At 47.9% G+C, this 14,341-nt stretch overlaps 2 protein-coding genes and 1 non-coding gene across 3 annotated transcripts; 2 read left to right on the forward strand and 1 right to left on the reverse strand.

Moving 5' to 3' along the window:
• Positions 1 to 1,543: 1,543 nt before the first annotated feature.
• FMAN_03975 (uncharacterized protein) lies at positions 1,544 to 2,044 on the forward strand (the record flags this gene model as incomplete). Its single annotated transcript, XM_041824105.1, has 1 exon — positions 1,544 to 2,044. One exon carries the CDS (start codon positions 1,544 to 1,546, stop codon positions 2,042 to 2,044), a length of 501 nt encoding a protein of 166 aa, XP_041689619.1.
• A 1,798-nt stretch (positions 2,045 to 3,842) lies between these two features.
• rrna48 lies at positions 3,843 to 3,958 on the reverse strand. The gene has a single exon (XR_005994040.1). It is a non-coding gene; the product is annotated as a ribosomal RNA (ribosomal RNA).
• A 5,748-nt stretch (positions 3,959 to 9,706) lies between these two features.
• Positions 9,707 to 13,927, forward strand: FMAN_03974 (related to STE6-`Full-size` ABC transporter responsible for export of the `a` factor mating pheromone; the record flags this gene model as incomplete). The annotated part of the gene is made up of 3 exons (XM_041824106.1): positions 9,707 to 10,116; positions 10,162 to 10,825; positions 10,871 to 13,927. The coding sequence occupies 3 exons, from the start codon at positions 9,707 to 9,709 to the stop codon at positions 13,925 to 13,927; spliced, it is 4,131 nt and encodes a 1,376-aa protein (XP_041689620.1).
• Positions 13,928 to 14,341: the final 414 nt, after the last annotated feature.

Genomic DNA, 14,341 nt, shown 5'->3' on the forward strand with positions numbered 1-14,341 from the left:
GCAGCTTTGGGATCAAGGGTCATAACAGTGACAACGAAGATGACAGCCAAGTTCCTTGAATAATGGGTCAGGTACACCAGACGTCACCTATCCGAGCAAGTAAAGAGAATCGAGAATGAAAGACGAGTTTCAGCTGGCCCAGCACCTTCACAAGTATAATGTTGGCCTAGACATGCAGGGTCTCGAGGCACAAGATCATCATGAAACTTCAGAAGAGAAAACATAAACTAGGAATCTTCATTCAACGAAGATAGAAAAGCTGCACAGGACGTGAGTTCGTTAGCCTCTCGTCCCATGGACACCCGATAGCCTTATCATCTATCCCGCGAGTCTTGCCTTCAAGAGCCTCTCACCGTTTAACATATGGCTTCTGAAAATCCCGGGCTGTTTATACATTATCGATAGCAAATCAATCCTCAACCCGCTGTGAAACTCCCGGCCGGTTGCAACAAGCTCACTCGGCTCGCGATCACCTTCTCCAGCCGCAAACAATCAGCCAGCAAATGCATTCTATAAGATAAAATCTTGATATATACTCACAGCATCACATTCGACTCTCAGTAAACTTGGTGTCGACCACATTAGCCACTTAATAGAGAACCGGGCAGATGGTGGCCTAGCCTATATATAGGACCTGTATCAGAAAGATCTGGATCTAACCCCTCTCAACGAATGTGGTCCCATGCTGAAATGGCTGTTAGCCGAGTCCCCAGTGCTTGCAAGAGGACTTAAGCTACTGCATAAGAAGATCAAGGTCCGAAAAGAAAAGGTGTTAGTCGTGGCAGATACACCTTAGCTCCATACCTAAGTGCTAAGAATGATAATTTAATCCTAGCCAGGAGTAACCACGACTTATCGGTTCCTCCTGCCCCAGATCAAATTCTCATGACAATTGTTGTATGTTAGCTCTAAAAGAAGGAATCTTTTCGACTTTACTCAACTATACAACCCACAAGAGTCATATACCCAACCGGAAGCTTATGTACTCACCGGGAGCGCGAAACTCTTTCCAATTGTTCATTTTGGCCGGCAAGACAGCCCAGGCGCTTGACGCCAAAATGATCTAGGGACTTTGTGAGAGACTTTCTCTTAATGAGTTCGGCGAAACAAATTCTTCAGGGAAGTTTGTTCACCCTGGTATCCCTGCCAGTCAACGAGAGGATCATTCTGGATCATGAGCTCAAGATCGAATCGAGGAGGACAACGACCTAAACCTCGCAGAAGGAGAATATTCTTTCCAGATGGAGCCACACTATCCTATGCACCTTCTCTTATGATCTCCGGTACTGGCAGACCAAGTTTACGATGAATCCAAGTCAGGATACCCTAGTGGTATTCTGGATGGTGATTCCTAAGCCAAACCCAGACAATCCATGGATTAAGTGCATGAAGGTGGCCAACTACGACGTTAGCGACGATGCCTTACCTATTCGTCGCCTAATTCCATATAACCATTGCCTCAAAACGCCTGGTTTGAGAATTGTAAACAATTCTCCTGGTGGGGGACGCCAGGATTGGGGTCTTCGGCTTCCAACGATCTAATATGTCAAGTTACCCATGTTGCAGAACCTCAGCCTTATCCCCCAAGCCTTTAACAAACCTCTTGGTACACCTACCGCGGATCTCACGTGCTCGGCCTTTATATAACGAGCCCAGCTTCATCTGGCAGCTGCCCCCCCTTTTCAACCAAATCGTTTCGGGCATATGCCTGTTCTGGAGGACATCAACGCTTGTCGGTGTTCTCAAGCTTCTCAATATTAACCAGATTATATGTTTAACCAACCTTTTGGAGGAAGCATTACCGTATGTTCGAGCTATGCAGAAATACCGGGCACTCGATCCCAGCAAATCTTCATCTGAAGGAGTCGACTCACTGAAACGAATAACTCCTCAGAATACTCAGGAGTCTCTCACCGAGGATCCCCATGACCAACATCTGAGGTTGTGGACTGCTCACCCTCTTGAGCTGGGGGGCTGTCGATTCCTCGAGGTAGAAGCTGGTAGAAATACACAGGCTCTCATTGTCGCTGTCGAACCATCTTGAGGACCAGTATTTTGCTTCAATCAGCGATACTGGTGTTGGGACATATATAAACATCATCTAAGCTACCAGCTGTATTGGCTAACTCAATATCGATATGCAAGCGCAATTTATCACCAGATACCAATGTGCCAGCCATCGACGCTCGTCTTGGTCGAGATTCCGACTATGTACCTTGTGCAAATGTCTCTGAGCGTCCGCCAGCATGTCGACATAGCTCATATATGCTAGCTTTCTCCATTGTCAAGCACCGCAGGGTCGAGGCAAACGACGAAATGCAGCACATACGACAGCTGCCAGGTTTCGTCGTTAGGCGATATGCAATATCCAAAGAAGATAGAAACAAGTGCAGCGATAAGGTATCCAGAATGAATCCCAAAGCAGTACAATGGGGGGTTCTTGGAATGCAACTAAGGGGGACGGGATGCGCCCTCAAGCCCATCCCAGGGGTCCTGAGAGAAATCAAGACAGATGTCACACAACCATATAATTCATCAAAGATCCTAATTTAGGACGCTTGTGATAGAACAGAGACTTGACATCGACGAGACCGCCGATGAAGGTCGCACTTACTCTACGTGTACTAGAAATTGTTCGACACAGTATATTATATACACTCAACAATTCCCTCTTGCTTTCCGATGACAGCAGAGGAGAACGAGGGCCAGATATCATCGAAAATGGCCACATTTATATAAGAAGATGTTGCTGCCCGAGGCGAGAACTTAATGCGGAAACCTCGACACATTCCTTTGCATGCTGGAGGGGATCGCAGTTTGGCTTTGGAGCTCCAGCATACAAGACAAGTGTGCGCTTGAATTGGGGGTAGATTAACATTGCTGCCAGCCTCTTTTCTGGAGCTCTCAGTGTCACAGGACCGAACGATAATCAGATGATGTGGTGTGTCTCGCGAAGCAGCTCATTGTTTCTGCTTAGGGAACTGCACGTATTACGCCTGTCTAATGCAAGGTGTAAGCGGGATGCGTCAGGCTGGCGAGATACCCCCGTATCTCTGCCCAGTCTGCTACCTCTCTGTTTCACTAATATACTGTTAAGCATCCTGTCATACCAATGCCCCCAAGACCCAGAACCGAAAGGAGAGTTTATGGTATACTTCGTATGGTCCATGGGGTTCTTTTGAACAAGTTTATGCTTCATTGGCGACACTGTATAAAAGAGACTCTGAGCCGCACTTGACTCGAGTGATATAGCATATCGACGTGTTAGAAGAAGCCAAAGATTGGTTTGGCAAAGAAATTCTCAACCGACCAAAACCCGACGGGATCATCATGAAGTGAGCAGCCTTTGGCCTGTTGTTAAACACCTTCACTGATGATCTAGATGATGACGTGGGTGGGGATGAAGGTCAAGTCTAGGTGCACCTCTTTGGACTCCCTACCAACAATCGGTCAGAATACATGCGAGATGGCGGCCTTTGAGGTGCTTGTAAGCTATAATCTCGCCAGTCGAAACACCGACGAGGCACATAGGTATATAGTTTTTCCTCGGCGAGATGTATTCTGCATCCGCATAACAGAGTGGAAATCCTTGCGACAGCACTTCAGGGTGTAAGCACATCGTCGGTGGTAAGGACACCCTCAGAGGGGATCTCGCTGCGCATCATGACTCTGCGCTGAAGCAAGGCACCGCTAAGCCCAAGTTCATAGGTCCCTCTAACCATCAAGTGCTGATGCCAATCAGCACTATGTCCAGTGAACCACCCAGCTACCCTTCTCACCACCATCATCAACATGCAATAGTCAGCAAGTTTCTAATTGCAGCAAAAAGACAAAAAAGCAAATACATACAACAGCGGGGATTCGCTGGTCGTCACCGACCCAACTACTAATCCGCCGGTTAGTGGCTTGACTATGGGAGAGCAGACGGGATCCCGTATTTTCCACTACCTATGGTCGTATGTACTGACATCTCTGTAGGTTCAGATTATATCGCTGCCCTAGTATTGACTCGTCGAGCTTACCGTGCAGAACAATTGTATGCAATTCCTACCAAACCACCCTCGAGCTCCAACATCGAATCGGCTTCAGGTTGACTGTATACACAGCAGTCTTTCCTCCTTATTATATAGACTACAGCGTCACAGTTCCGTTCACCTATCTGTCCCACTTCAGCAATGGCGATCAATTCATTCTCAATGTGCTCGAGCGGAAGCCTCTGACAAGTGCGCTCCCACACCTGGAAGAGTTTATCTCAGTGATGCACGAAGCGTAGAATCTATAGTTACGCAGCAACAATGTTCCAGCTTATGCGACACTTTCCGGAGTGATTCGCCACGTTCAGTACCAACCCTGACAAGCCCGAAGAATACATCTGGGGGTACCACAAGATCCTTCAAGTCGCAAGCACAAAGCGACCCGGAGTGGACTTCGGGGAGAGCACAGGGAAGAGCCGATTCAGACCGGTCGTTGCTGCTACGGGCTTGATACCCTGACTACATATCTACACAGGATGCGAAATATGTCCACTGGAGAAATGCCTATCTGGTGTCATGGGTCTCTATTACAAAGTTCTATATATAAACTGCGTCAATTCCAGTGGACATGAACTCCGGAAGACTAAACCGACGGAGATGACATGGGCAATATGGATTGTAATGGGAACACACTATACGGAGCTCTATATACCAGCTGCCAAGCCGCCTCGAAATCACCACTCACTGTCGACGATGACCAACATGATGCCTGAAGTTCTGGTCCAGCTTCTGCAGAGAGGAACAAGTGATCAAGATAAAGTCCATAGAATCTGTGGCATGATCCAGTTTCTAAGCAGCCAGGGTCTTTCTACCCCTCTTCGCTTGAATCCTGAACGAGCCCAATCTTCTAACGACTCAAAGGTAGACTATCTGCTCGACTGAGTCAAGAGATTGGAAGAGGAGATTACGCTTTTCACCCAAGAGAATACAGCCTGTAAGATAGAAAGAATAGCCTATTCAGCGGAGAACTCTAAGAGACTGTCGTGAGGTTAGGCATCACGGCCCATACTTCTTTTCCTAGGTAATCAGACGGACCTTACTTTCAGTGATCTGGAGCTCCGACTCCCTCAACGCCTTCTTCAGTTGAGATTACGACCCAATCTATGAAACAGATCCTACTTCTTTCCTTTTCTACCCAGTAGTCTTGCTGCATCAGCGAATTCAGCATGGCGACCAATCCGACACCGGGCTCCTCTTAGGGCACCACAGAGACCATGAGAGCTGTCGATATCCTGTATAACATGCACGACCAGGATGATGACCAGTCTCAGCAACTGAACTAGAGTGCTACTACAGTTTCTGGAGAGCAGCCCTTGGATCAAGGATAAGCCGCTTTCCTAGTTCTATATATATCTGATCTAAAGATATAGAGTGATTCATCTTTACTCTACTTCACCCTATTTTACTCTAATTTATTGAAACTTTGGATGAACTCCTTCCCTATGAGAAGATGGTGATTTATACGAAGAGAACAATCCCGACAGTTAGGACGATGATCTCAATAAGTGGCTCGAATTCGACATCTTCAAGATGATCGAGGCCACCCTATCTTACCTAGTCATCATTATAGGAATCTAGTATCTTTTATATGGTCCTCAATTATTCGACAACTGACAACATTCTCCGGGCATATTCAGTCATCATGAGACCATTCATGCAAGTCGATCAACTTCAACCTCTACGAAAGCTCTTTTCATTTTCTGGCGAGTTGCAAAAGCAATAAAACGACCAGATGACTGGGAAAACAAATAGACAACCTTGAACTCCAAGTATAACCTCAGAGCGGTACTCCAGCACTCTATCGACAATCTGGTGATATCTCAGATGATAATGCTCGGCCAAATCGAGCGCTACATCGATCGCAACAAACCGTGCTGATCGGACACGAGCTAGCAGATGCCCGTAAGGATGATAAAGAGCGGCGAACCAGTTTCCCGGCAAGCAGGACAATTTGAATTGCAATACTCAAAATATATACAAACTTGCATGTTTACACAGGACTTTCCAGAAGCGCTTCCTATAGGTATAGAAAATGTTGAGAAACCGGTTGTTACATCGCCTGATAAAGTAAGCTCGCCGGACCTTTTCCATTTTGACGTAGCTAACCCTTCAGATCACATTGAGGATTTACAGAGCCTTCGCAACTATCATATAAATGTACCGCCAGATGAAAGAAACAAGATAGAGTTGCAGTAAATTCAGCAACCATGTTCCATCACCGACCCAGAGTGGCTCACAAACACCCCCAATTCTCCTTACAGCAATAAAGTAGCCACCTCTTCTAACAACGCGAACAGTTCTAGCCAGGTTGATAAGGGCCACGCTACTGTGGCTCAGGAAGATGGGTACGTAGACGCCGAATCCCTACTATATCTCAAAGGCCGTCCCAATACCAGCGCCAGGGACAAATTGAAGCACAAGAGCCGACGAGCCCGAAGAGAAGGTAAAGTTGGGTATAAACCATGGATATCAAACATCTGCTCCAAACCCGATCCGATAGAGGCCTGGCACATATTTAGGATGCGTATCAGAATGGTCCAGATCTGCCAACTCCTAGTGAACAGGGAGGGACCTTTCCTCAAGTGGCTTCTTGCAAAATCCCCAATCCTCGTGCTGGTACTTCAACTTGACCACGAAAGAGAACCTGATACAGATCTTCCTTGCAGCCAACCACACCACGCACAATTCAGAAGGATTGGGAAAGGGTTCTCTTGGTAGTGGACGCTCCCCTGCTATAAATATAACTATCTCATGAGAAAACCAAGATCAGAGTTGGGATGGTTCTATATATATTTCGAAGAGGCGGAGTAGTTCATCTTCACATAGGTGTCATATGAGGCTCAACTACCCCGTCTGTTCAAACCCAAACGGCGCGGGGAGATACCCTTACATTTAGCGCCCAGTTGCCCACAAGAACTCGACGAGCGACGTATCTCTTGACACAAGAACTACAAGGGGCTTACTACCATCTCACCAACCACGCCGCCAACGAAGAAAGATTCTTAAAACAAAGACTTGAGTGTTGGTTGGCGTTGTTATTCAACACATCACTGTGCTGTTTTGTCAAGCTCATAAGAAGAACCAGATTCTGCTCGGAAGAGCCAGAGACGAAAGCGGCGAGCCCATCGAGAGGTTCATGGAGAGAGACAAAATATACGCTAGGATCGTGCCGTCGATCGAGAACCTCCTCATCCTTTGGATCAACGCCGAGTGACTAGGTATTACAATCACCCTCAATTTCGCCAAATTCCAGAGTGCTGTTCAAGAGGATCAATGAAGCGAATGACATCCCGTTGAGAACAGCAGCCGACGAAGACGCCTTCGAAGAGAAAATGCACAAATATTGCTCAAGTTGTTGTTCTCCGTCACAGCAAGACACTCAAAACACTTATAGGGAGCCAGCCATCCCCTCAATTTCCTTATCCCACAAGACTTCACTCATATCAAGTTTACGAGAATCTACCAGTAAAGCTTTTTCTAAATCATCATCAAGTCTTTCTCTGTCAATACAAACTCGACTCCCCACCACAACGAATTTCACTGTTTTCTCTATTCTCGCCCTTCAAATCTAGGAGTGTCACCCAGAAGTAAGGGGTAAATCCTTGCAATGGTGGCTGCGGACGAATGTTTGACCCCACCCCTTGTTGCACTGCATGAGTCTGAAGATCTCAGGAAATGGAAAAGTAAATTTCGAATACCTTCTTTAAGAAACTCAAAGTGGAGCTATAGCAGATGGAAGCCCACAACGCGGCCTTGAATCACAGGCGATACATGGCGGACAACGCCAGCTATTGAAGTACCCCTTCTGCAACTCTTGTAAACGAGGACAATTTCGTGTTTATATCATGATATAATTACCTTGGATGTCATTCCTCGCTTCTCCACAGAAGGTCCAGCCCCTTGAGCATGACTTCAAGGTATTTTGTAAAGACAGGCACTGGAGCGGCAAATTTCCTACTCGTCGAAGGATATTTGAGGGAAAGCATTTTGAAGCTTCTAATGATACGAATCCTTCTGAGCTTATATTGCACCATACCGAGCGATGTGAGGAAGATGTGGTCTAGAGTCAACTCCAAGTGCGTTTCCCCAGCTATTTCATGATGATCGTAGCTGACCTCGTCTGAAGAAACGCATCGACGCTTGATGTCCTAACGTATGACTAGGCGTATTGAGCTTCCCTGGAGAGAAATATAGCAGACAGGAGATTCTATAGGAAGAAATAAATCACTACCACTTCTACTCAATTGGATCCTGAGGGTGAAAAATCATGCGGAGTCGATGATAAATTGGTCATGGCGGATGCAGAATTGTGGTCGGTAATGGCGATAAAGCACGGTGATACCGAGGTTAGGATGAGGGTCGAGGGTTCTCAGGCTTGCTTCTTTGTTACCATGAACTCAAGTTCTCGACTGAAAGCAGGGAGGATAGCTTCAGCAGGTCTTAAGAAACTATTATAGCACCAAAGCTATATTGATATAAAATAGAGTTAGGTAAACTCAAGTAAATTTATTATAAGTTTAGTACGCCTTTAGACTAAGTTAGTATACTAAATGAGCTCTCCGTCAAAAGGTCGTCGTCATAAGAGTAATAATTCGAAGCCAAGTGTTTGCCATAATGTAATGAGAGACTTAGGGACATTGACCCACAGCCAGAGGACTAAAGGCGAAGGTTGATATTTGAAGTTGAACAAAATTATACTTGAATCCGGTACAGATGTATACTTTAGCGTATACTTCTTGTAGTTTGGGGACCACCATGTAATATGTCGTCGTGTCACGAGGTTTGATGAGTTTGCCTCATGCCACTGTAGGGGAACTTGGGCTTCATGCATTCTGCAGAGAGCTAAATGGATCCCATTGGCATTGGGACGCGTCTTGAACCTGTAGTCTTTGTAGCAGTCGAGTCACACGGAAGGCACGGCTTGGTTTTGGGGTCCTGCTCTTGGCCTTTCCCGATGGAACAGCCGCCATCGCAAAGGCTCAGGCCACCCCGATTTCCGGGCTTACAAGCAAGCATGAGCAGCTTGCTACAAGCAACTCAGTCTCTCAAGTGATGGTTGGATTTTCTCTCCTCAAGCAAGATGCCAACAGACGTTATCCGTTCGTTCGTAACGTTTCCCGCCTTGTGCGACAAACGATGAGCACAGACGGACAAGAGCATCGCGAAGGAAGCAGTTGACAGTTGCTGTACTCTCCCAACTTCCGACGATCCCGAAAACAATTTGCCATTTAAACGAGAAGAACCAACCAACAACTCAAGCAAATAGTTTCGTCACGCGAACTTTTGCTACTTCACCCGTCGAACTGACAGTGGCAACAACCATCACCAACACCAATCAGTCCCTCGGCAGCCTTCCAAAACCCGATGCAGAAGCCTATCAAAAACAATCAAGTCAATTCTCCCAATCTTCCCCTCTCACGCAGTGCACTTTTCGCCAATAATTTTCGTGTGGGGCCGAAGGCTGAACAATATCAACAAGAACAATACTAAGCCCCTGGCCGCAGCCTCGTCTGTGCACACACTATCACAACACTGACCCTTTGATATTGTTCTTTGTCGACCCAAACACTTGGATTTATCGTATCGCCATGTCGCCTCGATTACTTCGAACACTTCTTCAAGTGTTTCCTCCTTAATCTCAGCATGATACTCCATTTCCATTTACTTCAAAAATGGAACAAGACGTTAAATCATCGTGGAAACAGCTCTTTCTCTTTACAAGACGATCACGCTCTGGCGCTTTAATCGCTGCCTTGCTTGCGGCTGGCTTCTCAGCAGGTTTCAAAACCGTTCTGTCCGTCATTCTTGGAAAAGTCTTCGATATTATCGCGGGCTTTGGGAATGGATCGCTCAGCGGGGATGAAGCCCTTTCGCAGGTGGGAAGATGGGCGCTTGTCCTTGTAGGACTAGGCATTGGCAATTGGATCGCAAGCACCGCGTTCCTTACTCTCTGGGTCATATTTGGAGAGTTGCAGGCATGCAGTGTTCGGCAAGACATCTTTACAAGTCTCCTTTCCAAGGACATGGCCTGGTTTGACTCTCAATCCGAGGGCATCTCAAGTCTTCTTATCAGAATACAGACGTAGGTATCCCTCTTCTGCACTCACAAATGACTAACAGTTGATAGGCAAACTCGTGAGCTCCAACTCGCGACCTCCCAGGTTCTCGGCCTCCTCGTTGGCGACATCATCACCTCAATCGCTTCCCTCGGTATCGCCCTCTACTACTCCTGGAAACTTACCCTCGTTCTCCTTGCAACACTTCCAATCTCAGCTATAGTCCTCTCACTGGCGACAAATCGACTTGAGCCCGCGATCCAAGCACAGAAGCGTGAGCTCGCAGTCGCTTCCAAATTCGCCGTTGCTTCAATCACAGCCATCGATCTCGTCAAGGTCTTCAACGGTTACGATCAAGAGGTCTGGCAGTACTACCCCACTGCCAAAGCTGCAGCGAAGCACTATCTGATCCAAGCACAATGCAATGCTCTGCAAATGGGCTACGTTGCCTTCTGGGTCGTAGCCATGTTCGTCGTCGGCTTTTGGTATGGTGTTGTGCTCGTCAACAACGACGGCCTTGCCGCTGGCAGTGTTTTGACAACTTTTTATGCAACACTCGCGGCGTTTCAGGGCATTGAAGCTTTGATGCCTCAGTGGCTGGTTCTTGCCAAAGGTATGTCAGCCGGCAGCTTTCTCTCCAGTATCACTCGGAACGTGAGGAACGGGGAGATTGTCAAACCGATGACAGGAGCTTTACGGCCACTGAGTTGCAGTGGCGATATCGAATTAAAAGACGTAAGTTCTGCCAATATTGATAAAGATAATGGCTGACTTTAGTAGGTGTGTTTCGCATACCCCTCAAATCCGGCACAAAAGGTACTTCACGATTCCAGCTTCTTCTTCCCCTCGGGTGAGATGACCTTTATCGTCGGAAGGAGCGGCTCCGGAAAGAGCACATTGGGTAACCTCATTGTAGGTTTCTATGAGCCCCTGAGTGGAGACGTCTATGTCGACAACAAGCCCTTGCGGGTACTTGACAAGCAATGGATCCGTGAGAACATTACCTTGGTCCAGCAATCCAGCGTACTATTCAACGAGAGTTTCTTCAGAAATGTAACCTTTGGGCACCACGACCCCGCAAGAGCAACGCGGGCCGAGGTGATGCGAGCTTGTGATGCAGCATTGCTTCAGTCGACGATTGCACGACTTCCTGAAGGTCTAGATACCAATGTCGGGGCCGATGGATACAACTTGAGTGGTGGACAGAAGCAGAGATTAGCGCTTGCCAGAGCTCGACTTAGAGACCCTCCAGTGCTCATCCTGGACGAGATCACAAGTGGCCTTGACCAGGTCAGCCGTGTGCTCATCATGGATGCGATTAGGGCATGGCGACGAGGGAAAACAACCATTATCATCACGCACGACGTCGCGCAAATCGACGCCGATGACTTTGTCTACGTGATGGACAATGCATCCCTTGTCCAAGAGGGTTTCAGAAAGGATCTGGATATGCAGATTGGCGGTACGTTCGCCACCCTCGCATCTACCGCATCAGAGGAACCAGACACGCCGATAGATATTACCATCGACTCTCCAAACTCTCCTCTTTCACCCCTTTCCCCTTTATTTCCCCCTCCCGGCAGAGCTTCGCGGCTCTCACAAATAGTCGTTGGAGGATTAGAGTCTTTCAGTCCAGCCCCGACAAGCGCCTCTACACGATTGACTCTAGGCACAAATACAGCAGCCGCTTTTCGCATGCGGACAGCCCGAGCTTGGGAGATGCAACCCCTTACTGTGGCTATACCCGAACCTGAGCCTGTACGATCAAAGTCCGCCGCCGATAACCATCAGATGGCCAGTTTCTACGACGAGAAGCACGACAGTACGCTGAGATCTCACAGCAGTCTGGATGGTATGGAAACATCGTGCACACTGATGTCACTCGACGAGCCAGAGTACGTGTTTGGCGGGGCTGAGCGTCCCAAGAGCATTACGAGACTCAGACAAACCAAGTACAACGACACGCTCGAGTCAGACAAGGTGGATGAAAAAGACAACGGGACTAAGGATCTCCCTCCGCCAATGCCTCTAGCTTCAATATTGAAGACGGTCTGGCCAGCTTTAGGGCGTGGGCATCGGTTTCTTCTTATCTTCGGAGTACTGACCTGTCTGGTTGGAGCAGGCTCTATTCCTGCATTTGCATATTGCTTCGCGCAGCTCCTGGGTGCGATGTGGTCACAAGGTGACAAGCTAGCAGAGGGCAAGAGATGGGCTATCTATCTCATCGTCATTGCGGTGATGGATGGTGTTTGCACCGGCGGCGGTCGATATCTCCTTGAGATGGTGGGACAAGCCTGGATCAACACCATTCGAGTCGAAGCTCTAAAACGAATCCTCCGACAGCCAAGAGCATGGTTCGACCGGTCGCGCAACTCTCCAGGCCGTATTAATGAGTGTCTTGACCGAAATGCTGAAGAGATGCGTAACATTGTTGGGAGATTCTTGCCCATCATTATCACAGTCACCGTCATGATCATTGCTGCTGTTGCTTGGGCGCTCGTCATCTCCTGGAAACTCACGCTCGTCACTCTCGCGCCGCTGCCTGTCGTTATGGGCGCAATCAAAGGCTATACCATTATCAGTGGAAATTGGGAGGCGCGCTGCAACAAAGGAGCCGAAGATGCGAGCGCGACTTTGACCGAGATCTTCCTCAACATCCGAGTCGTTCGAGCTCTCACTCTAGAACGATGCATGGGTGCCAAGTACATGAAAGCAGTGAGACACACCTTGAGCCTAGGACAGAACAGGGCAGGTTACACCAGTACACTGTATGGACTGTATCAATCAGTCAACTACCCCCTTACAGCACTTGTGTTCTACTACGGTACCGTGCTTCTGGCTTCGGAGAAGGCCATCACAGCAACGGCCGTTGTAGCAGTAGTGAATCTGCTTCTGTTCAGTATGGGCACAGCGACGAGTATTCTTAGTACGATACCACAAGTCACGATGGCCCAGTCAACCGCCGCGCAGATGTTGGGGTACGCCAACATGCCTTTAGTACCAAAAAGCGAGCCTCACGGATACTACACACCCAAAACACCACTCCCAGTTCGACTTGACAATCTCGGGTTCTCATATAAGATAAGCTCGAAGAGGCCAGTCTTACGAGGGGTTTCATTTGAGGTGGATGCTGGAGACTTTCTGGCGGTTGTTGGTCGGTCAGGCTGCGGGAAGTCGACGGTGGTCTCGCTAATGCTGGGTCTTTATTCTCCCACCAAAACCGAAATCCTCAGCACAAGGCCACCATTAAGCTTCAATGGATATTCCCATGCGCACGTCGATATGGAGCATCTCCGATCAATGATGGCATATGTGCCACAAACGCCATTCCTCTTCCCAGCTACCATTGCAGAGAACATCGTGTATGGCTTAGGCGAAGTATCGCACCTCCGTCAGTTTCCTAGCATTCTAGCTGCTGCGAAAGCGGCCGGTATCCACGAGTTCATCACAACCCTTCCGGATGGATACAATACTCGAGTCGGCGACGGAGGTCAAGCGCTTTCAGGTGGCCAGGCGCAACGTCTCAGCATCGCACGTGCACTTGTGCGCAAGCCTCGTCTTCTTGTGCTGGACGAGCCTACGAGTGCTTTGGATGCAGAGAGCGCAGAAATGATTCGGCATACGATGCAAAGAATTGCTAAGAAGTCAAGGCGAGATATGGCAATTGTGGTGGTGACGCATAGCAAAGAGATGATGGCAATTGCGGATCGGATTGTTGTCCTGGAGGATGGCGCCAAGGTAGAGGAGGGAACGTATCATGATTTGCTGCAAGCAAGAGATGCTTTTGCGCGAGTGGTTGGAGACTCGATATGGGAGGGCGGTAAGGAATTTAATTGATTGATCTTCAGGGGCATTTGGATATTGTACATGTATAATTCTTCTCAATCTGATGGAGTCGAGAGCCTCCCCCACGATTTAAAGTCAAAGTGGGCCCATTAAAGTCAGCCTCGAAGATTGATTTGATCATCGCTTGATTAATAAGCCACTAACCCGAAAAAGGTCACGGGGATACAAGTGCGACTCTAAAACGTCCCGAAGATTCCAACGTCTCCATTTCATCTCATCGCCACCTTGTAACACCAAATAACTTTCTCTTCATTCACGTGTCACCCCATTTGCCATATTCTTTATTTACAGTCAATCTACTCGTGTCGCAAGCTAGTTTCGACTTACCCGACAGCCTCTCACAAAGCTGCAGGGCTGACGTTGTTTCACTTACCTCTTCTCACTCATCCTCATATTCATATTTCA

The sequence above is a fragment of the Fusarium mangiferae genome, assembly GCF_900044065.1.
Source record: "Fusarium mangiferae strain MRC7560 genome assembly, contig: FMAN_scaffold017, whole genome shotgun sequence".
NCBI classification, from domain to species: domain Eukaryota; kingdom Fungi; phylum Ascomycota; class Sordariomycetes; order Hypocreales; family Nectriaceae; genus Fusarium; species Fusarium mangiferae.